The sequence below is a fragment of the Catharus ustulatus genome, chromosome 1 (assembly GCF_009819885.2).
Source record: "Catharus ustulatus isolate bCatUst1 chromosome 1, bCatUst1.pri.v2, whole genome shotgun sequence".
Classification (NCBI taxonomy): Eukaryota; Metazoa; Chordata; class Aves; order Passeriformes; family Turdidae; genus Catharus; species Catharus ustulatus.
The window spans coordinates 151,392,029-151,418,678 of record NC_046221.1 but is presented as its reverse complement, the minus strand read 5'-3'; the positions used below and the strand labels follow the sequence as shown (position 1 = coordinate 151,418,678).

General features: G+C 41.2%; 1 protein-coding gene across 1 annotated transcript in view; it reads right to left on the bottom strand.

Annotated features, from left to right (window-relative positions):
• FER1L6 (fer-1 like family member 6) overlaps window positions 1–26,650 on the bottom strand; it is a 59,047-nt gene that overhangs the window by 6,868 nt on the left and 25,529 nt on the right. Inside the window, exons 18-36 of the mRNA XM_033082248.1 lie at window positions 25,990–26,176; window positions 25,319–25,443; window positions 23,792–23,926; window positions 23,091–23,240; window positions 19,627–19,737; window positions 18,364–18,525; window positions 17,097–17,280; window positions 16,728–16,912; window positions 16,053–16,175; window positions 15,880–15,919; window positions 14,043–14,158; window positions 12,796–12,927; window positions 10,648–10,773; window positions 9,490–9,617; window positions 8,054–8,224; window positions 6,737–6,905; window positions 3,697–3,837; window positions 2,105–2,193; window positions 105–203 (exon numbers count right to left, since the gene is read on the bottom strand). Coding sequence (XP_032938139.1) covers window positions 105–203; window positions 2,105–2,193; window positions 3,697–3,837; window positions 6,737–6,905; window positions 8,054–8,224; window positions 9,490–9,617; window positions 10,648–10,773; window positions 12,796–12,927; window positions 14,043–14,158; window positions 15,880–15,919; window positions 16,053–16,175; window positions 16,728–16,912; window positions 17,097–17,280; window positions 18,364–18,525; window positions 19,627–19,737; window positions 23,091–23,240; window positions 23,792–23,926; window positions 25,319–25,443; window positions 25,990–26,176 — 2,573 coding nt within the window. The remainder of the gene's footprint in view (window positions 1–104; window positions 204–2,104; window positions 2,194–3,696; window positions 3,838–6,736; window positions 6,906–8,053; window positions 8,225–9,489; window positions 9,618–10,647; window positions 10,774–12,795; window positions 12,928–14,042; window positions 14,159–15,879; window positions 15,920–16,052; window positions 16,176–16,727; window positions 16,913–17,096; window positions 17,281–18,363; window positions 18,526–19,626; window positions 19,738–23,090; window positions 23,241–23,791; window positions 23,927–25,318; window positions 25,444–25,989; window positions 26,177–26,650) is intronic.

Genomic DNA, 26,650 nt, shown 5'->3' with positions numbered 1-26,650 from the left:
CAAGGTCACTGAATAGCTCATCAAATTCTCACAACATAATTTTTTCCTCTGATTTTTGAATGAAATATTGCATGTTATTTTGAAGAGAAGTGTGAAGAACTTACCCTTTTACATAGATATCACTTGATTTTTGTCCCATAAAGATATTTTCATCTTCTAGAATAACATCCTCTGTATTCCATATTATTACCCTCAGTTCATATCTGAAAAAGAAAAAAGGATTGTGTGTAAAGCTCTGGTCAATGCCAAATCATGCTTTTATAAAGTGAGAAATATTGTATTTGTGCATCAGTATCAGGCCTCTTCTGTTTACAAGAGCCTAGAGATAGAGTGGAGATGTCGGCTCTCCTCAGCTCATGGAGTATAACAGACAACAACAGGGTCACTGCCAACTTCAGAGGGATGGAAAATTCCTTGCTTTTTATATGCCTGTTCATTTTCAACACTTTTCACAAAAGCACTGCAGTGGAACAAGGCAAAGTTGATCTGAAAAACTTCATCAGAGCAGTCTCCAAAACAGTAATCAGCTTGCTAATAAAGAATAGACCACCCTGAGACGTGTTTTTTAGAAGAAATGCCTTAAAACATTGCATTTTGTGCCATCTAGGGCATTAAAAGGGAACAGGACTGCTTGGAGATATTTGCATTTATATAGATACAATTATCTTTCAAAACAGCAACAAAAGAAATTAAAGTTTCTCCATCCTTTCCACTTCTTATATGCAAACATTTATGATGGCCATCCAAAATTCTCAAAACTTGAACTGAAATACAGATATCACAAGTGACATAAAAATTTAATACTGAAAAATTTAGGTATTCCTTGAGTCATTGTATGAATTGCAAAATACATTAAAAAGTCAAACAAACTGTATTTGATAACACCAACATACAATTTCCCTGACATGACATGCTTTTTCTCGCAAATAGGCTCAGTCTCAGGGTGGGGAACAATTTGCTTTAAAAGTTATCAGATACCCTACATTATGGAGCTCTTAAGGAGCTCCATGGAAACCAAGCCTCTGCAATAGCCAAAGAAAGTTGAATCTGCAATGCTCCACCTGAGTCTTGTTCAATCAAAGATCATCAATAAGAGATGTTTTCACAAAGTGCTTGAAGTTTTATAGAGGCTGGAGCCTGTTTTACTGCAGCAAATGTGCATTTGTCAGCAGGATGTATAACTTGTGTCTACAGGTAGTGGGATTTTTTTCTCATAATTAATGTTCAACAGCATTTCCCCCTGTTATAGTCGACTACAAAAATGGTAGCAACAGTTTGGTTTTATGGGCTTGATTAGTTTTAAATCTTTTTGGATTGGAAAATGCTTGTTGTTAAGGAGTTTTATAGAAAGTTCTGGTCTGAAAGAAGTAATTGCTGCATGGATTCTTTGTTTGTTTGTCAAATCAGATAAGATAGGAATAGTACGTGATGGTGTTTGAGACGTGAAGTTCTCAGGAAAGGCCTTGCTAAAGTACAGGATGGGCTGTGAATTCTGTTTCTAATTTTTGTGTTTTCTTTACAATATTCAATTAGCTTGAACAACTGTGTGCAGTATTGCATATAAAACAGCATAAGGAAATGGGAAAAGGCTATTCCAAACAGATCTCTTCTATCTCTTGCTGCTTTATGTGTTTCTTGATCTTATCCTTGAACAAATTGCTGCAAAACCAATACATGTAATGTTATTGCAGCAGATTAAAGAGCTCAACCAGGACTGAGTAAGTTATCTCAGTGAAAAAAGCTAGTGAAACCAGAATTAATTCTTGCAGCTCAACAATTAGATGATAACATCAGAATTACTTGCCTCTAGCCACCTCTTTGTTATAAAGGATAAAAGGATAAAGGATAAAAAAGGATATCTTTGTAAGAGGTGTGTGATAGCTCTGGCTGAAAAATCACCAACAGTTCTTTGAGCTGTTTAATGGAGGAATCCAAACTAGATGCTCCTCTTTGACTTGAAGTCATGTGAACCTAAGAAAACTTTCCTCGGGACTGGAGAGGTTTGTTTTAGTAGTTCATTTTCTATTTATTTCCAGACACTTAAGAAAGATTCAATCTTTAAAGAATTATTGCCATTGCGGTGGGAGGAAAGCACAGAGATTACCCCTTGGGTTTTCTTGGTGAAATGTCCACAGGAGGTCCTGGCAGAGGCATATCATTAGGAAACATGTCAACCCACATCTGTACACGACCCTTGAAGACAAAGAGAAAAACATCTCTGTAACTCTATTTTACAGAGGCTTTAAAAGGCTTTAAATGTAGTTCTGACATTTGAATAACCACTTCCTCTACAAGCACCAACCAGCTCAATATCCTGTAACTACAATTTAACCTAGGAACTTTCTATACAATATCTTTTTCATGCACATATTCTTTCAATCTTTCAGGTATTTGGTGAAGTTGAAATAGAGCTCAAACACTCTCAGCTTCAAGGTACAGTAATTTCACGATTATAAGCCGCACTGAGTATAAGCCGCACTTCTGGGTTTCAGCAACTTTTTGTTTTTTTGTCCATACATAAGCTGCACCTGATTATAAGCCGCATGTTACAATACAGAGTGTGATAAAAGGTATCTATTCTATCACCATCTGTTGAGGGTGGGGACAGTGATCCTTATCTCCATGGGAGATATTCTGCTAATGGGCCATCCATTGAAACCAGGCAGGGCATTGTTCTTTATCTTTTCACAACCCATCCTTCCTCCAGCCAGTCATTTTCTGCTCATGGCCATTGAGTCCCACTGTGGGACTGATAAAATTACTGCATCCCATTGGAAGTTGCTCCAGCCAGGGGGAAGAGCCCAACATTTCTTACCAAGATAAAAACAGAGGCTTTGGGACACTAAGGTAACCCCTTTCTCCACTGGACTCCAGAGGAAAACCGGATTTCTCCACATCCCCACTGGAGCTCCAGAGGGAAACTGCACCTTGTACAGGAGCACTGCTCCAACTGAGCCACATCTGTCACTGCAAGGGGACTGCAGCCACCATTTAATGGGACTGCTACCAACACTCTGCCTGACAGGGTGTCAGGTTGTACTCTGACTTTGTCAGGGTTTGGAGTTTGTTTCTTTGTAGTACTGTATTTCTATTTTGATTTCCGTAGTAAAGAACTGTTATTCCTAATTTCCATATTTTTGCCTGAAAGCCCCTTGATTTCAAAATTCTAATAATTTGGAGAGAGGGGGTTTACATTCTCCATTTCAAAGAGAAGTTCCTGCCTTTCTCAGCAGACACCTGTCCTCCAAACCAAAACAGCAACTTTTCATTCTTTGTCCATATATAAGCCGCACCTGATTATAAGCCTCACTTTGGGTTCGGACCAAAATTTTAGTCAAAATGGTGCAGCTTATAATCGCGAAATTACTGTAATAATCTATGCAAAAAATAGTACGTGATGAACAGAAAAAAGAGAATCAAGACTTAGATACAAGCAGAGGTTCTGTTAACTTAATAAAGCATTTTAAAGAATGAGAATTTGCAGTTACACCTTGTGTGATCACTGTGTTTGGGTAAGTGGCTGTGTACACACAGGGGTGACAATTTCCAGGTTGATACCGTACAAAGTCTCGAGTTTGGTGCGACACTGGGGTGCTGACTCTGTAGGATTGCAGTTACAAATAGAAACCACAACAACTGGAGGAAATGGAAACTGCTGCTGGGTCTCCCACCACCACCACCTCTGAGCTGCTCTACCTGTTCCATGCCTGGCTTATCCTTGTGATAGAGAGGCCGAGTCTCAATGTGCTCTGGGACCAGTTTGTAGCCAGCTCCAGGGATTTCTTCCCAAGCACGTAAAACCTTTAAGGAGAGATGTTCGTATGATTCAACTGGCTCCTCTACAGGAAAGAGTAAAACAAAAAGGACAATGAGAGCTGAATTATAATACTGAACCCCTCGGTGATACGTTTCATTAGTCATTAGAGGTACTCATCAAAAATTTGCTTGAGTTAAGAGGAAGGTTTTATGTATTCCAGCTAAATAAAGAAGGGCCTTGAAATGCTTCTAATTTACATAAATAAGGGGACTCACTGGGTTAATTAAAATATTAGCACTCAAGCAGCAGTTTTCCTGTAAAATACAGCAAATCATTCCACTACTACAGCAGTAGCTTTTAACAGAAAGATGGAAGAAACATGTCAGCTATTCTTGTGACAGAAAACTGCAAATTTTTAAAGCCTGTGAAAGGCAAGGATGCTAGGATTTGACAAAGCTGACCATAAACAGGCACTGGGAGTTAACTATGCCTCCTTTTACTTTGTGATGGCAACAGCAAAGACTGTCATAGAGAATGGAATCACACCTCAGAGGAAGAGAGTTGAGGTCTGTGGGCAAGAACATTTCATCTCCTGACCCTCTCACCTTGGCCACTGAAAGGAATACCCAGAGAATTCCAGGGAATGGTACCTCAAGGAAGGACCAGTGCTAACACTGAAAGTAGCAGATATTAGAAACCAGAGAAAGCCCTTTGAGCTCTTGAGCTTCTCTTTCCTCCTTTTTTGTGTGGACTCCATACAACAGGAGCCCAGACTTTTGAAAAGTGATATCTTCTAGATTAGAAGCTAGAAGAAGGTTAGGATTTATTTGTGTCAACAAATGGTTATCACTTCTCCTACGCATGTTGCTATGTCTGAATTACAGATCATTGGCAAAAGACTCATTTGGAATTGAAACAGTAGGTATTAAACTCTCCCTAATGGCTCAGAGAGTGAGGAAGGATGATCCTGTCATTATGAATCTTGGTTCCCTCTTGTGCACCAACAACTAATTTTAGCCAGCTGAAAGCAAGGTCTCTGGCTGCTATTCAGTCAGGCAGCCTTGGTAACAATGACACAGATTATCCTACAATATCCTGTATCCTCTCAAAGAAACTTTTCTAAAGATCTTTTTTACCTCTGAAGATGCACATTTCTTCCCATTGGCTACAGGCAGTCCTAGACTACCTGGGTGTAGTGGACAGGCAGTTGGACTAGATTACTGTTGTAGGTCTGTTCCAACTGGATTATTCCTATCCTATCCTATCCTATCCTATCCTATCCTATCCTATCCTATCCTATCCTATCCTATCCTATCCTATCCTAGTTCTTTGTTCCTAGAGCAAAGTTAAATTTTTTTCTTCCCTTTCAAGTTAAAGCTGGATGGATAATTAAAATTTTCTCCACCTGTACAGTGGAAATGGGACTGCTTTCCCTTTTCAGTAGGCCTCTAGAGCTCAAATCTGTGGCCTTTGTTAGTTTTGCAAAACCAAATGATGGCCACCACAGAAATCCATTGGGAAATAAGGACGCAGATGTAATTGTCAGAGCAGCAATCTGGATAGAAATTATGTAAAAACTGCATGTGATAAACTATTTCTGTACAATATTGAAAGCTTGTGTATGTAAGTCCTTAGGTCTTTGCCATCTGGTTCTATATTTCCTTGCTTCTGATTTCAATCATCTTATCTGACATTGGTTTGTCTGAAGCTTATTTTAATGAACCACAGTTTTGACTGAGACATCCTGGTGTTAGTAGTCACACTCAGTCATCTGCTAGTGAGGAAAACAAACAGCAACACTGGAGTTAAAAATCTCTTTCAGGCCAAGAAGCCAAAAATGGATCAACTATTTTCCCTTCAACAGTGTTTCTTTGGCAGCCTTCTGCTCAAGGTGTGAGCTATATTTTGTAGTTGCCAAGAAGAATTTGGTCAAAGACAAACCAACACTGATAAGGGAGTGGAGGTTTTCTTACACTGCCACAGAGTGCACTACTGTCTCTGAGACCAGCTCCTTTCACTCCCCTTGAAAGGCTCCATTCTCAATCTCTTTTCCTTATTCTAAGTACAAAACTGAGTCACAGAACAGTTTGGGTTGGAAGGAATGTTCAAAGACAGTCTTGTCCTTGAGGCAGGGAGGGGCAGCTTTCATTGATGACTGTCCCACGCCACCCCAGTGTGACATGGACACTCAAGGTCCCAATTGCTTTGACCTGTTTTTAACCTGGGAGCTCTGACAGTAAGTTCTGTCCTGCCATCTGGATCTATGGACCCCACAGATACCTGGATTTACAGAGTGCTATGTCAGTGCTTCAGAAGGGGAGTCAGAGTGGCAGTAACCAAGAGGAGGAAAAACCCAACAGAAAGACAAGTAGGTAAGGTAGGACTGGCAGATAAGTTGCTGGAATGTAACTATGGTCAGAGGTTTGTTTGACCTTGAGTATTTCCCTTCTCTCTACTTCTCACTTCTTGGGTCTATCTATTCCAGTGTTTTAATTTAGACAGGGAATACATTTTTTGAAGACTCTTCCTGACTTCCCATGCTTTGATATTCTGTGGGGAAGGATTTCAGAGCATGCACACACCAAGCCAGAATACTTGTTCCAAGAGGGTCCCCCACACTCCAACCAGTCCTGGTCATCTCATCCTTGGGATCAGGTAGGAGCTAGTCCAAGGTATTCCCCAAGAGCCTCCATGGGGCTGTCAAGTCATCAGCACCAACTGTTTCAGTCTGCTGGCTCTTTGCAATTCAGCTACAGCAAAAGCTAATGCAGACAGAGCCTGCATTGCCAGAGTTACATAAGTGTTTAAGGCTAGACATAAGTGTTTAAGGCTAGACATAAGTGTTTAAGGGTAGACATAAGTGTTTAAGGGTAGACACAGGCTCCAGTGATCTGACTTGAGAGCTCACAGCACAACAGGGCTCCAGTGACACCCTGGCAGGCTCCTGTGCTGCTACACTGCAAAGGAAGGATGCTGGACTTTGTTACCATTCTCATCCTCGGTGAAAACTGTCTGTCCCTTGAAGATTTTTGTTCCTACTTGTATCTCTCCTGGCCGCATGAAGGGTCCACTTATTCTATAGTCCTTGCACAGCTTAGTGAGGATCTCGCTGGGCTTGGTTGCGTCTCGCCATGCGTTGTACCCTTCTCTGCAAGGAGGGAACAGAACAGGTGAGGTTTTCCTTCAGAATAGTGCACTGACATCAGGAATTTCCATGCAGAAATTCACTTTGTGGTCAGTGGCCCTGATATCTGCTCAGTCAAACTTTTCCTTTGTCTAGCACTGCTTCTTACTTGAGACACTGCCTGTCTGCTCAGGTCCTTGGGGATCAACCACTCCTTCCTCTTAAAACCCAGGAGAAGCTGAGGCAGCCTTGCTTACAGCTTAGATAAAGTAATAGCATGGGCATGCTTCCCATGAGGAAAAGGAACAGAGCTTGTTCCCTATTGTACCTAAAAAGATTCGAGTTTACTTGTGCTGCCTCCATTCAAGGAGAATTATTCTGCACTCCCAGATTCAAAGGACAAGCTCAGGTTATCGGGGACCTGTAATAAGCACATGAAGAAATATCTCACACATGGAGATTCAGCTGGCAAGGGAAGCTTTGAGGGTTGCTCTGTGTTCCTGGGTTGCTTTTTGATATTGTCTACCCTTGGTTTGTAGATAAAATGAGAAACAATCATCAAAGAGCTCCAAGCACACATATCCCAGGTTAGTGCCCCACCCCAGGGCTGTGGAGTTATTTTAGATTGATTTTCTCTGCATTCATTAATTTTTATGTGCAAGGTCCTTGAGAGTGCAGCTGTCTGGCAGGGCCCAGGAGCTCAGCCTCTCTGCCCCATGACTCACCCCATTACAGAGGTCATGTCAGCAGCCTCTGCTCCTGCTGCCCCCAGTGCCACCCCTGTCCCACCAGCCTTGCTGCAATCACTCCAGCTGCAGCTGAATAACACAGAGCTAAGTAGAGCCCTGGCATAAATTCTCAGAGATTTTTCCCATTTGCCCTTCATGCCTGTCCAAAGGCAGTTTATCAAGCAGGTATGTTGTAAACATCAGCTGTTTACTATCTAAAATACTTCTTGAACCAACAGTGCTGTTAATTTAAAAATATCCACTTCCCACTGAGGCTGGCAGTTGCCCAAAGCCACCACTAAGCTCTTTGGTGAGTTTTAATTAAAACACCCTCTGTGACACTTTCGTGCTGGAGAAAGCATAATATCTGGAACACATCTGTAATTTCTCCTTCAAGTCAAGTCACTCACTGAGAGCTCTGTTGCTGCCTGAAGAGGTACTTACATTTCATATTGACTCTGCAACCCACAGGTAGCTCGATGTCTGCTGTAGAAACGGTTTTCCAAATCAATTTTAGTCTCTCCAATAAGATCGTCAGTCCCAATGAAGTCATGGTCATAGATCAAGACTGTGAGCAACGAATCCTTGGGGAATGTAGCTTGGATTTCAAATGATCTACAGGAAAAATTGAGACCTGCATGAAGTCAAATCAATTTTGAAGCCTAAAAGGCTAGTTAATGCCATGCAAACAGTCTGTGAGTGGTGTCTCTTCTAATACCCAGTGGACTTTTTTGGTAGTGCTTTTTGCTTCAATTAAGTATTTGAACATGTTGCAAATACACAGTGCAGAGGTACATTCTTTCTCCAGCTTCTCTAGCACCCTGTGTACTGTCCTAAGATTGTTCCTACAGTCCTAAATCCAGTAATGCTAATGCAGCTGTATGTAAGAGTTCTCATACATTTTTCAGAGCTCTCAAAAGGGACATTTTTGTTTCCTTGCAAAAGCTGCAGGTTAAATATTGAATATAGGAATTTGGAGGCACACAAAAAAATTATCAAGAAGATGTTTTAAATAAATCTCAAAAAAGCAATGGTAAGAACTCCCTTTTCAATTGGTGCATTTTTCAGGAATCAGTATTGTTGAGATGTTATGGGAAGTTGAAAATATAAACAATGATTGTAAAACACTAATTTTGAAAAATTAGTGAAAGACAGGAAATCCTGATCACCACAACACTGGCTCCAGATTTCTCCAAAGCACAGAAAAAACTGAGCTTTGTGTCCTGAAGGATGAATTTTCTACTTTCCCAAGTGTTCTAGGGGTCTTTCAGTCAAAAACAATATAGTTTCTCTGTCTTAATATTCTTCCACCCCAACTCAAAGTATTTTCAACCTTCTTAAAATAGGGAAATTTACTGTGGAAAAAAAAAAGCACAACTATTAGCATTAAAAATATAAATAACTATAAAGCATTGATAATAAAAACTGGATATTTACTGAAAGCTTGCCCCTGGCTCCTCCATTCAGAAGGCTGAGTTTAAAAAATTAATATTTCTTAGAAATATGAGATTTATTTAACACTCTATTCAATCTGAAACAGCAAAAAATATTGTGATATCACTACTGTTCTGATATGTATTTTGCTTTAAACATAATGATTATATTAATTTTCACAGGCAATTGTAATTTGTTGCCTCATTTCCTCTCATGCATCATTTTGCAAAACCTCTCACAGATTGCATTGCTTCGTATGTTTTGATGGGTATGAAAATGAAATATTTTATTATCATAGAGTGTGACACCAATTTCCAGCATTTTAACCATCAGAATTACAAACCATCCAAACAGGTAGAAATCAGCATATGGCAAACACTTAACAACAGTGATAGCAAGAGATAAAGCACAAATTACACTGAATATACACATAAAGCAACACTGACCTTCCAAATACAGGGTTTAGCTGCTTGGGGATGTAGTTTTCCCTGTCTTTAATTTCTGTGTTGCCGAGCCTCAGCACAATGTAGGGATCTGATTTGCCATCTGGATCAGCTGGGCTGAGGTTAAACGCCTGTTAAGAAGAAAAACTGTGTCCTCAAGAAGTTTGCTTAAATACAGCAGGGTCCCTACACAGGACTATGGTTTCCCTGTCCATCCTGGGTCTTCTGGAGGTTCAGGGGCTTTGCCTGCCTCATGTAATGTAAAATTTGGCTTGTAGTTTTGTAGGCTACTATGAAAAGATGACCTGGAGGGGAAGAGAGTTTGCAAAGCTGGAAGTGTTGTGCTATGACTGAGATAGAAAAAGCTCAGCAGGAGAGGCAATGCTAAGGAAGAAGCTGGCTGCACAAGTGCAGGTAGGATTCAGGAAAGATTTACCCACAAATATTGTTCCAGATCCTTGAAGAGTGCAAACCAATTCTTTATAGAATCACAGAATTGTTAAGGTTGAAAAAGACCTCTAAATCTTTATATTCATTCAGGAAGTAAAACAATCTCTTCATATTTTGTTGCCACAGTCTCTCTGCATGCCATCTGTCTGTCCTAGATTACCTACAACTCTCTTGTTTCTTCGAAATACCAGTCTCTTCTACCCATTTTACCTCACACCATTCTCTCTCATCGTGTGCTCTGTATTTCTACCTTTATCAACCCCAAAATTTATTCACATGTAGAACTTTCATAGTATGCTATTCACAGTCCCTCAAAAATATGATACCATTTCCCCTTACTGAGATTTTCTTTAAATGTGTGTCATTTTGAACAACTCTACTCATTAAATCTGGCTGCATTTGCATACTGTGACTGGAACAGGTTGTCTATACTATGTTAGTTATGTATCCAGAGCTTTTAGTTTGAACAAGTAAAGTGATTTTCCAGTCTTGCAGAAATCACCAGATTTGTTGTGAGGAATATATATAACATTTTATACTCTGAACATCCATTTCAACAGTATGAAACATTGCCTGAAATATGACCAGGAAAAAACCCAAACCCCAAGGACGAGGATTTTCAGAAGCTTCATTGAAAAGACCCTTAAAGTAAACTGAGCTGAAAAGAAAAATCCAAGTTATTTCAAGGTTAAAGAGCATCTTTTTACTTACTGCCACAATATAAACCCTGATGAGGACTTTGACAGAGTGGTTTGGGGGTATCCCTTGCAGGATGTGGGGCTGCCCTCCATTCAGCAAGCTGCCATCCTCAGGGCTTGGGTATATGCAGAAGGAACCCTGGAAATACATTGGCTTTTATCTCCCTTGAAAACAGATCAAGTGCAATAAAAAAGTAACTCTTTGAGTGAAAAAAGCCATCATCCATGCAACTTATTTTGTGGTAGCCCTCACAGGGAACCCAAACTGCATTGCACTAAACATCACCTTTTAAAATGTCTTTTCTCTACAATATGGTACCATCATATCTAGATATTTAGTAGGAGTTCCTCCTATTGACTATTTAAAACTAATACCTGTAGGTGTTCTAAACCCAGTTTTCGTATCATTAATATTTCTAAAATAATATTTTGACCTTAACTGTATATTGGCAAATTAATAATTCCATTAAGTTTCATAACAGTGTGACAGGAATCCAAACATATTTTTGCAGCTCATATAAGTCAGTATCAACTCATGTTGCTGAGCAGCTCATACTGCCTGAAAACAACGAGTCATTTGGACAGAAATCTGCATTGCAAGCTAATTGAAATATAAATGAGTTTAAATAGTTCCTCTAAACTACAAACAAATCCTAATAACATTACTCAGGCTTTGAACTTTTCAGATTGCCTGACAGAGCCCTGGATGAGGCTGCAGCTGTGAGGATCTACACTTAAATTACACAAAATTACATACAAGGTTCTGTAACTGATAGTGCAGAAACCAAGTTGCATTAGTGAAATCTGGACTACATAATATATCTCTTCTTCCCCTTCAGTAATTTCAAACTCTTTGTACAGTAGTTTCACGAATACAAGCCGCACGGATTATAAGCCGCACCCCCGGTGCCTCGACAATGTTGCTGTCTTTGTCAATAGATAAGCCGCACCCCGAATATTAGCCGCACTTTCGTTCGTCGCGAGAATCCGTGCGCAGCTTTCACAAATTGGCCAATTAGTAACAGGATCGCGGCATAGCGGGCTTTACTGGCTCGGGGCGGGGCCAGGCAGGCTCGGCCTGCTCATGGTTGCCGACGGGGCCGGGTGGCCCAGCTCAGCGCCACGGCTCGGCGGGGCTGGCCGGGTGGTGCTGCCGCCGCCGCCGGGCTCGCTGGCCCCCCTCTCCCGTCAGTACCGCCCCGCTGCCGCGTTCGCTCGCCCGGCTGGCAGGGCTGCCGCCGCCGGGCTCGCCGCCCGCCCCGCTGCCGCTTTCGCTCGCCCCGCTGCCGCTTTCGCTCGCCCCGCGCCGCGCCTCGCGAGCGCCGCGCCCGCCCCGCGCCGCGCCCGCCCCGCGCCGCTTTCACTCGCGGGGGCGCTTTCGCTCGCCGAGCGGCGCTTTCGCGAGCGCCGCTTTCGCTCGCCCCGCCGGCAGGGCTGCCGCCGCCGCCACCAGGCTCGCCGGCCGCCCCCTCCCGTCTGCACCGCCGCCGCATTTCCTCGCCCTGACCGGCACTGCAGGCCCCCGCACCGCCGGGCTCCCCCACGCTGCTGGCCCCGATTATGCTGGGCTTCCCCCGCTGCCAGGCAGCCCCACCCGCCGGCCCTCCTGCTTCTGCCATGCTCCCCTGCACTGCTAGCCCCAGTTCTCCCGGGCTCCCCCGCCCTGCTGGCCTGGGCTCTGCCGCCCCCCCTGCCCCGCCCTGCTGGCTCAGGCTCTGCCGCCCGCCCCCCACACTGCTGGCCCCGCCTCTGCCAGGCTTTCCCACCTCTGCCGGGGCCGGCCGGGCTCCAGCTTGGCTTGGGGCTGCCGCGGGCTCTCACTTCCGTGTTGGCAGCTTTTAGAATTTTGTTAATAGATTAGCCGCCCCGGAATATTAGCCGCACTTCCGGGTTTCCACCAAAATTTTGGTCAAATTGGTGCGGCTTGTATTCGTGAAATTACTGTAATTCCTTATTTCAAAATAGAATTGAACACCTGGTGCTGAATGATGCATTTTTCTCATAATGGGAAAGGAAAAAACTTGTCTCTACATATAATAAAACTAATTCTATTTACAACAGACTATAAATGTCTATTTCTTTCATCCCTGGCATACCTCAAATAAGTATTAATACCTGAAGTCTCTAAATTATTATCCATTTAATCAATATTAAAGCTTACCTTAAATTTTCCTATTATTCTGTCTTCAGCATCAGCATGAACTTCATCATTAGATTTTCCTCTTAAGAGCTGGAAAGTTTTCACCCAGTCCTCAAAGTTATTAAATTCACTCTCCAAGTCTCCTTCATAAATCTTTGAAAATAGAAGAATGCTTATATTTTGTGGTGCAGTTGAATATATTTATAGCAACTTTTTTATTAGAGAATGAATAGAAATTCATTTTGACCCAAAATGCAGACTTCAATAAAAACCAAGGTTTTGCAAAAGCCCTTGAGGAAGAAAGTTAATTCCCCATTTAAAACAGGACCAGTTTTGTCCTCAACCAAAGTCTTTCCCCAGCTATTGAAATAACACATTAATGCAGCAGGTGGAAGTGAAACTGGAGGGGCCAAAAGGAACATTTGTAAGCACTGGTGTGAGTGAAAAATGGTGGATGTGCTGCTCTTTGCTTCTGTTTCCTTGCTGCATTGTGCCTTTGTTGAACTGACCTATTGTGTTAATGTGTCAAATCTTGAGAGCAAAACAGACAATAAAAAAGTGCTGTGGGGACAGAGCTTTAGGATAGCTCAAAGGACCAAATAATTTTTCAAAGAACATGTTTTTTTCAATATTCTCCCTCAGTAATTTATCAAGCATGAAATAGAAGGACCTATACTACTGCCATCTCTTAAAAAAAATGGAAACAGCAGTTTCAAATCCCCATTTATTCAGCTACAATCTAATCCAAACTGTCCTAATCTTTTCAAATCTCTCATCTCTCCAGACATTTTGCACTACCCATATAGTTTTCTTTGAATTCCTTCTATCATTACCCAACCAAATCTAATGTGAGCGGAGTATTATTTCCCATCAGGGAGGATGCATTAGCCATCCCAGCAATACTTTCCATCTCTTTTTAAAAACATTCTTAATAGGCTGCAATATTTCTAACATGAAATTTGGAAATTCCAACTGCAATATTTTACGTGCAAACAACAAAACTGAATTTCACTGAAGTCTCTCTGGGTTTGTCTACACCAATAAATTCTATATTTAAGACCAAGTGGGCCACATCCACCCTATGAGACCCTGGTTTCCTCTGTTCCCCTTGAGCTGAAGGGCATTATCACTGTAATTTAGTGTTTTTTATTCATTTTGAAGCATCTGAAATATATGTAAGGAGGGTTTGCCAAACTCAGCTGCTGATGTCAAACTTCAGAGAGACAGTGAATAACAACAGCCTTACCTCAGCCTTACTTTTCTCTTACCTGCAGTGTTGCTAGGTTTGGAGTTTCCTTCTGTATCCTTTTCAATGTCTTATCCTTCTTCTTTCTGTCTGGCTCATCCTCTATGATCAATGCTATATGGTCAGAAGTCTGCTTATCTGCAGAAATTTAATGACATCGTGTATGTTTTAGCAAGCAGAGCAAATATAATGCTTCAGACAAAGATGCAAAATACATTTTTTAAAGAGTCCTCCCCTTGCTCTTTCTCTGTTTATTCCTCTAGTGCTGGATATAGGGCTCCTCTCTTTTACTACTGGTCCTCCCAGGCAGAGAGATTGCAATTTATGCTCTCTGTGTCTACCAGTCCTCACAATGAGCTGGTTGGACAAATGATGGTGTGCTGTATGACCCCTCCCTGATGGCCACCTCCCAGACCACCCTTTTCCTCCCTCTCTGACTCCTCCCCAATGCAAATAAGCAGATCTTGACAGTTTTCACATAAAATTTGAGGTTTATTTAAAACTGAAAGCTGTTGTTTAGGCTGACAGCTACTTCAGATATCAGGATGACCCAAGTCCTTCTCTGCTTAAAGATATCACACCTAGTGGAAGCCTAGAAGTGTGAGAAATGGGAGGAGGTACAGACTTAACTCAGATTCCAAACACTGAGAGGGGATTTCCCAACAAAAAGAGAGTGAGCCCTCAAAAGTTACTGAGAATATTCAATTCTTTGGCTGAAATCTGGATTTTGAGTTCACTTTACTTTCATTTTTTGAGTAGTTGTTTAACAGCACTAAATACTTAGAGATACATATTTAATGTCAGAGATGTCCTATATGTATAATGCTTATCATCACAGGTGAAAATTTGTAACAAAAATGATTAGAAGAGAATTTGCAAGGTCATAAATCAGCAGTCAGAACCAATATGCCACAACTGCCTGAATAGCCTGTGGGTGGATGTCACAACTGTAAATTAGTATCACATTTTTGTAGAACATTTTCTATGTAAATATTTCCTCCATTTGGACAAGTGAGCTTCACTCAGAAACTGATGTCCTCATCTCCCAGCAGCCCTGATGATCACTGAAGCATCATTATCTTCTATTCCCAAGATGATGCCATGTGATATTTAGGTCACATCTTCCATTCAGAGCAACCTAAACACATCCATAAACCTTTAAATCACCTCAGTCACTGGGGGAGTGCGGTCAGCTCAGGCAAGAAAAGGTGATTAGTTTCATTCTGAATAGCAGCTCTATGTAAACAGTAAGTATTTCAGTATTTTCCCAGCCTTCTCAAGCAGTCATATTTGTCCAAAAATAAAATTTTCCAGAGTTCACTTTGATTGTGGCAGGACCTGCTGAGCCATGGAATATGTATGTATGGAGACATACATATACACACAGAGCCTGTTTCTGGCCAATTATTATAAGTTATTGTGAAAAAAAAAATCCTAGAACTTGAGCTAGATAAAGCTTTCCAGCTATGGGAATAACACATATGACTACAAGTCTCCTAGCAGAAGCTGTTTGTGCATCACTGATCCTGAGCTGGATTCAAAATTGAGAGGAGTTTCTTTTCCAGAAATTGTTACAAACGATGCCTAAGATCAGGATAATCTCTATCTCGTGTCCTTTAGGAGTTTGACTTTGCTAATTTTTGTGCATGGTATTTGAATGACAGGAAATTCACATCAACCCAACACTGGCTGTGAAGTTTTAATCTACCCATCATCTGATCAGCTGTAGAGGAAAGAACCCAGTAGACCAACAGTATTCTGTTACCAGACATTAATTTTTTGCCAGTTAAACAGTAGAGTAGTGATACTTGAGAGAGTATTGGTGTGAAATAATAGAAAAATGCAAATAATTTACTTACTGTCTTCAGGTTTTCCTTCACTGGAAAAAACTTCTTTTGCCTTTCAAAAGAAAAACACAATGGACCAACTTTTCATTATGAGTGTAATACCAAAAAGGAATCATTCAGCAGTAAATATCTACTTTTGCAACATTGCTCATCTGTGAGAGTTTTAGGCATGCTGGGTGACTCACCTTCTGCATTTTGAACACTGAAGCATAGTATTTTGACCACCAGTCAATAACATTTTCAGCTGATTCATCTGCGATGGTTCTTTTTCTCCTCTTTGTTGACTGTCGGATGGATTTTTTCATATCCTACGAAATGGTGGCAAAAGCACTAGAACTGATTAAAACTGATCACCTGACATTGAGCATGACGAGCTGTATACACAGAAAATGTCATCCTCCAAGAGTTAAATAAAATCCAATATGAATTCCTGTCTCTGTCTTTTATTCCAAGACACTTCACTGTGTTCATCATACTATTAAAGCTATTTCTGTATTTTCTACTGACATGCCATGACTTTAAACATTGGAGACATTGCTGCAGGAGCAACCCATACAATAGGCAAATCTACACAGATAATAAATAATGATGTTTCAAGGGATGCAAACATTCAGATACAAATTGGCTTCTCACACTTGATTCTGCAAGTATTTTATGAATCTATTAGTGGAAGTGATGAAATTCTGTGGGATGAAAGCTGCATTGCTAATTAGTTCTCTTGAGGGCCACCAAGATAATGTGGGTGTCAACATCAATATTCAAAATCTCTAAACCTGGGGTCAAGAGATTACCACTTTATAAGGAAGGGCTGAAGTCAGCAAGACTGGAGGAAATTAGCTGGTAGTTTTAGTTGTCCCCACCTTCTGTTTCTTCTCTTTCCGTGGCTCAGAAGCAGAGTGCTCTGGTTCAGTGGCAGGAAGTGTTGTGGGGGATGAGTCTAGCTCTACCACTGTCCATTTACCCTGCTCCACCTCAGCGTAGATGTCATCAGCTGAAAATGGTTCTTCTCGGGACAGCACAGCAGGCTGGGATGGCTCAGGTGGATCTGAGATTGAAAGTTTGCAAGTTAGGTAAGATTTTGCCAGAAATACTGTCATAGCATTTGGTGATCATGAAATAAGCATGTGACTAAGGGTTTGATCCTATGCTCAACACAATTTACACTTCTAAGTGCAAACTTCTAGGAAGGTTCTTTGTCTTTTTATTTGGGGTCAGAAATGAACACTTACCTATCTCAGTTTCCGCAATGTCTACTCTGTCAGGTACAGCTTGAAGACCTAATGGGGTTTTACACAGGAATTGCTTAAGACAATTGATGGTGTGTGTTCCAACAAGAGTACTCCTCCCAAATGCTCTCCAGTCAACCACACAGATGCTTAGTGGTGGATGCAAGAGTTCATTTTCAGGCAGCTCCTGGTACAGGAGACAGACAGCAGCATGAGAGAATTGACAGAGAACATAGAACACATATAGAATATTTCTCATGCACAGCAATAAGGTTTCTACTTTTCCCTCCTTCCCTAACTCTCTTGTCCTCCTTTGCTATGAACATATTCATAATGCAAAATGCATTCAGCATAGGCAATATGAATTAGGTTTTCTGCAAAAATCTAGAGAACACTTTCTTCTTTATAAAATACAGTGGATTTTACAGACTGTACTGCTGAGATGAGGCCCATGCTCCCATATTGAAGCATCTCTAGTTAGAATAAACTGGGAGAATCAGGAGTGTTCAGAAAGATGGCATACAGTGTTGGAAGTTGTGAGTCTTAACTCTGCTGCGGTGTTGAAGGCTATTAATCCTATCTGCCTCAGGTTGCCCAACAATGAGATGTGGATCCTGGGTGGTTACATGCCTTATAGGATGGACTACCAAGAGGAAAACAGCTCTTAGGACAATAGAGTAGGAGCTAAAAATACTATAGAAACTGTACTTCAGTATCCATGTTATTGTTTTGATATACTTTTCTCAAAAGCAAACTAAACAGACTGTTTTATTCTGAGGGTGACTGATTCTGAAAGTGCCAGCTCTTATAACCCAACCAACAGATGATACATTACTTTGCAGTTCATAACAGTAGGTGTGACAATGTGAGAATGTCCTGAGCTCATAAACCAGAAATTATCAATCCCCTTAATAATCCAGTAACACACAAAGGAAAGTTGCAAGAATGGAAAGAAAACAAGGAAACAGAACACTACCCAGCAAAATTGGAAAGGAGGAGGAAAAATACTAAATATATTTCTGTTAGCTGCCCACAAGTTCCAACCTATCAGTAAAAATCTGTTTGCAACATATTTTCTTATCTACTTGGAACTTAACATGAAGAACATCTTCTTATATTACATGGTTGTAGCAGAAGTCTTTTAAAGCATTCACGAGAAATGACATCCCTTAGTATTTAATCAAGACAAAAAATTATTTGTCAGGAAAGGAAGGATAATGGTAATTAACACCTTGTCTGACCACAGAACAGACAGACATGCTGTACACACCACTTCAAACCAGTCTGCAAGGCCAGTGAAATTGGGATTTTTCTTGTAGCTCTGTATGACAGAGGATTTGACTCCTTTCCCTGCGCACTCGATGATAACCTGGGGTCGATCTACCGAGAGGAGCTGGACTTTCTTCAGCTCTCGAACACCCCAGAACAGGACCTGTGGTGTGCAGAGAGAAACACTGTTAGCCTGCAGAAACTCTGGTTTGGCATGGGGAAATGGGCTGATAAGCAGGTGGTGAGAAGGCTGCAGAATGAGTGGCAGTGAACAGTGGGGCTGGGCAGCATCAGGCATTGCAGTGATAGGAAAAGCTGCCACTTTTCCCAACTTTCTAATATAAGGCTACTTTGGACACAAATCATACAAGAGAGAAGGGCGGGGAAGGTGTAAACATTTGTACGCAGGTAGAAGGCATTGTTTGGCTGAAGTCTGGGACCCAGAAAAAGCCTGTGAGATAGCTGATGTCAAACTTCAGCTCCAGGGATGTAATTTGTAAAGGGAAGCTCTCCACCCCCTGTGGACACTTCCTTGGCTGCACAGAGTGTGGATCCACCAGCCACGCTCTGCCACAAGAGAATTCCCTTCCCAGCAGGTCAGGATTGAGACACAGCCCCACTGTTCCCCTCAGTGGAAGCACAGCCTTGCATGCCCTTATAGGCTGTTTTCATGTAAATCCTATTGATCAAGATTGTGAAATCATCAATTACTGTTACAGATTGTAATGGTTTGAAAGCAAAACCAGTGAGAGACCCCAAGTTAGAAATACGATTTAATAGGGGAAAAAAAGAGAAAAATAAAATATATGCAATAGTACAAAAGAAAAACCACTGACAGAGTCAGAATACAACTTGACACCCCGCTAGTTCGGGTGGTGGTAGCAGAAAATGAAGTAGTCCTGTTGGAGTAGTGATCTTGTAGAAAGGTCAGGTAGCTCTTGTCCTCTGGAAACCAGTGGGTAAGGGCTGCCTTGGTGTCCCAAATATCAGTTTTTATCTAGGTGGTAAATTCTTGGCTCCGCCCCCTGGGTGGAGCATCTCCCAATGGGATGATGTAATTTTATCAGCCATGCAGTGGGACTTAATGGCCCATTAACAGAAGATATCTCTCATAGAGATAAGAATCACTGCCCCACCTGGTTTCAGCAGATGGTGATAGAATACATACTTTTGGGCATATCTTTACATTGTAACCTAGGACACAGTTCAATAAGAGAGTTAAAGGAGATGAGATTAAGAAAGGGAAATAGTCAAAATATCTCACCTCCACTCTGTATTTGCTTAAAACAGGCCGTATGTTAGCTGGGACTGGGTAAATCTGGCCAATATCTGGTGGATCCAGTGGGGGAAGTCTGTCTGGATCTGACTCAGGAATCTGAAAAATGAAGCAGTTTTAACTCAGGCTGGTTTTTAGAAGAATAAAACCAGTATTGGAAATATCTGTTGATAATGGCATATAGAACACACCAATTTAATCAGTTTTATAAGACAAGTTGCAGAGCAGAACAGTGTTGTGAAAGGAATGTGACTTGAAATGCTCTCTCTCATGCTGTGATGCTAAAACTTACAGCAGAAAAAGTATTCAATAGATTGGGTTTATGTGCCTTTCTGAAAAAGGTTCCTTTACCTTGTAGGACATAATTTGCCCTAAAGACATGCATGTATTGAAGCATGGTAATTCTACTTACTAAAAGTGGAAAGCATGGTAATTCTATTTAACAAAAATTCTGAGCACAACTGCTTAGAAGAGTTTCACAGGAAGATTCTCAATGTGATTCTAGTTAAAAAGAGCTGGTGAACAGACAGTGCACATCAGCAAAACCACATGTTTGCTGGAGAGACACAACATTCTCCAGCTGCTATGGAGTAGTGTTCCTGCATTATTGCATGCTCTCACATTTGAGAACTTCCAAACCACCTTTCCAACATGTGTTGGAAACCACATTTCCAACATCTGTGCAGCTAATAAACTCTTGTGGCAGGCAGCACTTCTGTTCCTTGTGTGTGATTGCACATGAACCCATCCCCTTTTCAGCAGCATATTTGGGTGTACATGACTGCCCTGTTCCAGTTGGATGGGAGGAGGGCAGACTCCACAGCAGCTCTGAGGCATGAGCATCTCTGCCTCTTACTGTGCTCCAGGCTTTGCTCCCTGCTTGGTGTACCCTCTGTGACAAAGCTCACTGGGCTCATTTTCTAGCACCTTTTTTTTTTAACTGTGTATTTATGACTTTCTCATTCCATAACAGGATAGATCTGAAGCCTGCCCTGATTCAGAAAATTCCTACATAAAATAGTGGATGCCAGCACATGATGCTGAGTCCTGTCAGAAGCTCAGGCTGTGGCAGCAGGGAACAACCTACAGACAGAAATCTTCTCAGCTTTCCCTTGAAGCATGGTACCTAAGGAGAACTGTATATGCAGCTTCTGAAAAAGAAGCACAACTTCTGGAGTGCAGCACTCCTCCTAAGCTAAGTTGTCACTACTGAGAGGTGAAGCAGGTGAGATATAGCTCACAAAGGGGCTGTGAAGTTGAAGTTCTCTGCTTCATTTAACCAGGCTGTCTATGTACAGTTGTGTGTGAGTCTAATTACTAAAAGGGAGAAAGAATGTGTTCCTTGGTACCTTGTAGGTGGAGAAAGAGATGGGTGGAAAACAATATCTAGAACAGCATCTGCAGCAGAGGTGAGTATTCACACAATTACCAGCAATAATTCACATGCACATGTGATCTACATTTTATCAGTAAAAATCCAAAGCATTTAGTTTAATAACTGCAGAGAACAAAAGGTGAAAAATGTTCTAGTACTCAAATGACAGTAGTGTGAAATATCTGCATGAAGGTTCACAAAGGGATTTTGCTTTTTTGATTAAAAGAAAATCAATAAACCCTGAGTTCATTCTGAGCAAAAGACTCTCAGTATCCATTAGTTTGTATTTTTTAGTGTACTCTTTCTCTGAATGCCAGGATGCTTCACTGTGAGATTAATTTTATCCCTTCAGCAAGACACAACATTCATTTTGAAAGGAGAAAGGAGCATTCACTTCATACACAACACTCCTCAGCTGAACCAGAGTGCCTGCAGATCAGAGTTACAAAGAATGTTATGTCATAGGAAAAGCTATGGGTTCAGAATGAGAATAAATCAGTGATGAGAGAGTTTTTTTTTCCTTCCTCACACAGAGCACCATCAGGAATCCCCTGATGTTGGAAAATGCCAACAGCATATCAGCTCTTGGAGTGCTTTGAGACCTGGCAGTTCCATTTAATGAAAGGAAATGAAATCTTGAAATCAGAGAGCAAAGTATAACAAACCCTCAGGAAAGGAGATAGAATAAAATAAAATTCAATTGAAAAAATAAAGGAAATTTGGAAAAGGAGTGAATACAATGAAATGTATTGAGATGAAATCATTACTGCATTGAAAAGAACCAAAAGTGTCCAAAACCATACTAATTGAAATCTCAAAATGAGGGAACAAATTGAAATGAAGAGAGAAGAGAAGAAATTGATGAAATTAAATGCTTGGGGGAAAAACAAAAACAAAAAAATCTGAAACTAAGTGTAAACAATAACATGGAATGGGATGCCATGAAGCACAGGAAAATGGACCAAACCTTGCCAAATGGGTACTCACTGAAATCATAAGATCTCATTTCCTTTCATGAAATAAAGTTATCAACTTTCTAGAGAATTCTTAGGAGTATATTTTAATATATCCCCTAAATAGTGTTGCTTCTTCATCCCAAAAGGTAGTAAAACAAAATATAACTGTTTTGTTCACCAAAAAGTGAACTCATGTCTATAATTCCTTAGACTTGAACCATTGACAATCTGGGACTAAGATTGGACCCAGCCACACTCAGGCTCTCCACTGAGAAAGAGTTTAGAAAGCAAGAGGAGCATTTCTGCACCTTGTGACTCAACAGGAGAGCTTCTCTAAAGAACTCTGTCTGAAGCTCTCACTCTCTCCTGTGACACCATAATGAGGAAATATTCCATGTGGTGTTATATTTCAGGCTTTCACAAAAAATAAATAGCTATCATGATTAAAAGCCTGTTTTATCTGTAAAACATGTTATGAGATTCCAAATTTTTCCCATTTCAGATTTCAGAAAAAACTGTTACAAGTTTTCAGCAGTTGGAAGTTACCTTTAACTGGTGGCTCTGCAAATTTCAGTGAAATATTCTGAAACCCTGGCACAATAGACCCCAGTCCTGCATCTACCAGGACTCATTTTTCCTTTTGTCTTGCAGCTGGAAACCATGAAATGTTTCTTTTAATATAGCAGGGGTATCTAAAAACTCAGCCTCCCTAATCCAATCCTTATTATTCACCATTTCATTTTCCTGAGTGAAAGCAGTATTGGGAGCTTCAAGGTTGGTAGTCAGGGCCAAGTGCTACCCCAAACAGCAGGTCATTGCGATGCAATGGGATTTTCACAGTTCTCAGGCCAGAGCACAGTTTAGGGCAGGGCAAGTGACAGGTGAAGGAGGCTACAGAATGTGGAGGGCTGGCAGTGGTGTGTGTGCGGGCAGTGGCCCCTGATAAGGTGGAAGGGGTGGCAGGAGCTGCATGGGGACTGTGGGGTCCAATGCCTCCAGTTCTATTAATTCAAAATTATGGACCATGTAGTTCCTGTTAATTCAAAATGGTCATGGACCCTGATGCCATGGCAGCTTTTGTGAGCCCCAAGGTGTAAAAGTGTAATTGTCAAGAAATTTACCTCCAGCAGCTCAAATGTGGCAAGAAGGTCTCCTCCTGAAAGACTTCCACAGTGCACTGGGTGGTAACAAAGTTTTGGTGGTTCATAGCTTTGATGAGCAAGTCTCACCACGGGGGCAGCCACTGTAGAGCCAATATATTCTGCCTTACCCTAAATAAAGGAGAATGCAGGGGTTAAATGCATTTGGATTTCACAATGGTTATAGGAGCCAAGATGATGCAGAGCTTAGTATTTATGAAAAAAAACAAAAAAACCAAAAAACCTTCTGAAGGAAAGGCCAAGGTAAGATGCAAGGCTGCTATGGAGAGGAAGAGCTGAGTGCTTCTTAGCTCTTCAGAGGATCCAAAATTTCTAAGGTCTATATTTAGTCAGCAAGACTGAATCAGAGTCTGCATAGTGTTGATCCAGACTTAAATACAATATTTACAGCAGTGTTCAAGGGACCTGGGCGCAAGATGCTTCTGATTTCTGTAAGCTGCACTTTAGGAGCAAGATTCACTTGGGGAAAATACAGGGGCACATCTTTGCAAGACCATGTAGTGAATCTCAGGGCTGTTCTCAGGTGTTAAACTGCAAACTACAGTAACACTGAGCTCTATTCAGCAAGGTGATCCATTTAAAGCCTATTCAGTGACTCTGCTTTCATGCTTGCTGTAGGAGGTAAGAGCTCAGGTGTTTAGTGAGAAGAATTTTGAGTTTACCACTGCATCATCATCATACAGCTCGATGACAATCTCCGGGGGGAACTGGGCGATCTCCTCTTTGTCACCATGAAGCACAATGCTGTTGAAAAGCAGTGTCTGGTTCCAGGTGGGGGATAATGTCTGAGAAATTATCTAATGGAAGAGAGGAAATGTTTAATGAGCTGTTTGGTGGAGTGCCGTTCAGCAGGACATGCTCATCTGCTGGTGACCTCCTTTTCCACAGCCTGGCAATGCCATGTCTGACACCACATCCTTCAGCACCCCCTCCCAGCCAAGAGAATATGAATCTTTTGCTTTGAGGCTGGTACCTCCAATTTCTCCATTTCCTGTTTGCCACACAAATCCCTAACAAGCATATAACATGTCTACACAGACTGGTTGTCAAACTTCAGTATTGATGTTAGAGGAAAGCTGTTGCTTTAGGAAAACAGGTACCTGCCAAGTTCTAGTAAAAAAAAGCTTTTGCCCTAACTGAGGCCAGTTTTCACTTCCCCAGGGCACATTTTTAAAACTTATTTTTAGTTCTGCGTAATGACACTTAAAACTTTGTGAAACAAAAAGAAGACATTTTCATGAATCACTCATAAGAAATCAAAAGTTTTTAATTTGTTGTAATTTGAATTAGGTGGATGCTTATACCATTTCATCATAGAAAATGTTTTAACTGTCTAGGCAGAAAATATATTTAACAAAGATAACAGTTAAAGAAGAAAAATATGCCAACTGCAAAATTACTTATAACCTGCTATCATTCTTTTGAATGGAAATAAAGTTCCTTACTACCATTTATTGGCACTTGGTTACACTCCTATGAAAACATGTAAGTAATCAGCTGCAATATTTTATTCAGGAAGTGAATAAACTTAACACTTCTGTGCCTATAAACACCTATTTTTCCTGGGTCAAATTCTGTTTTCCAGAATCTGGTGCATCTAGACTAATTTAATTGGATTCATTCACCATCTTACTTTAGAAGTCAAAATCATATTACAGGAAAAAATCAATTCATAACCCTCCGGCAAAAGTAGCACAAGCAGGCATTTACAATTTAGAGAAAGATTTTTATTTTTGCTCCCTTTGACATTCCACCACAAAGGGCAATGCTGGCTCACGTGGCTACAGAAGCCACAGAAAGATCTTAATTCTGCTCAGTGACTGAATGCATAGGATAGAGGAAAAGAGCCATGAGGGTTCATCCTTACACCCACATTTATACTTAGCAATGACAACTGTCCAAATTTAAATCACATAAATAAAGATGTGAAGAAAAAAACCACTTGCTACAAAGTCCTAGTAATCCCAGAGAATATGATATCTGAGCTCAAATAAACTAGTACTGTTTCTTAGATTATTAGATCTATTAGATTAGTGGGTAACGTAAACTTTTGCCTTGTTTGCAGTGGACTCTCAGGATCTTCTCTTTAACAGCAGGCATCTAACTTTTCCTGCTAGGTATCTCCTTGCAAAACCAATCTTTCCCCTTTTCATGGCTGAATTGTTTAAAAAAAAAGTTTTGGAACTCACCTTTGTGGTCTGGCAGCGTGATGTGAAAGAAACTTTTGCAAAAGGATCCGAAAGCCCAGTGCTGTCAGCAGCAATGAGCCCCCTGGCCTGGTACATGTGGGCTCTCAGCTGGAAGAGGTGTGGGGCTGCAGCAAGGCAGAGAAAACAGCACCATCAGCTCCATGGAAACTGTGCAGCACACAGCCAGGAGGGAACGATTCACCAGCTGCTCTCCAAGCAGGATCTGACAAGGGGAAGTGCTGCTAGTGCTGTCTCACTAAAGAAACACCTGAGACTCTCAGAAGTTGTGCAAGATATCTGAATTCACTTAAAATCAAGTATGTACATCTCTACTGCAGGGCTAGTAAGTGCCAGTTTTTATCTCTCATCACTCTTTTATCTCCTAGGCGTTTAATGCACCATCAGGAGAACTGAGGGATGATTCCTGTACAAGGAGACAGATCCATGGGATGAGGAGCAGAAATTGCACATGAACAAATTCTTTCTTTCCCTGACATCTACAAAGTGTCAGTGGTAGAACTGATGACTTGGCAATGGAGCCAGCCTTTTCTGATGAGAAAAAGCAATGCCAATATCATCTTAGAGCAGTTACTTTATGTAGGGGTCGTGCCACACTGAACTAGAGCTTTTGTGGCCATTTCTCATGTTAATAGGAAGAAAGAGTGACTTACTTTTATACAGCAGGCAAGCAGGTGAGGGCAGCATGCTGTGCCCTGAGTTGGTGTTTGATGGTAATTCAATCTCATATCCTACAGGCAAACTCTCCATGGCACTGTGGGCATGGCTGGTAGGTCCAAGCCACAGGTAGATGTCCACCTTTGCCTGCACAGTCCAGCCCAGAGGGCGCTTGCCTGGGAGCTGAAATAAAAATCCATTATCACCAACAAACTCAAGAGAGATGGCTGAGTGCTGAGTCTTACCAATCCAGAGTAAAATATAGAAGGGTCTGAGCTGATATACTGATAAACGGCATTTCTTCAGTGAGTGCCCTGAAACTCATTTAGCACAAGAAACTTCTGTGCTTCTTAGGGAAGAAATTAGTAGTTTGCTCAACTGATAGTCTATGTAAACTGCATATTGCCCAATATGCAGAGGTTTGTGCAGGCCATCTTACAGCTGCACACATATAGTACTACTTTTGCCCTACTTTGCCCAGACTTGAGCCCACTTTCCATTTCATGCAGTTTTGTGGATCTCCATTAGTTAGTTCCATGTATTACTAAAAATATTACTCCATTGGGCAGGTCAGAAAACATTTCCACTATAAAATGTTACTAGTCTTGACCTTTGTTTTTTCTTCCTTCCCACTTCACCTAGATCTGCTGAGTTCAG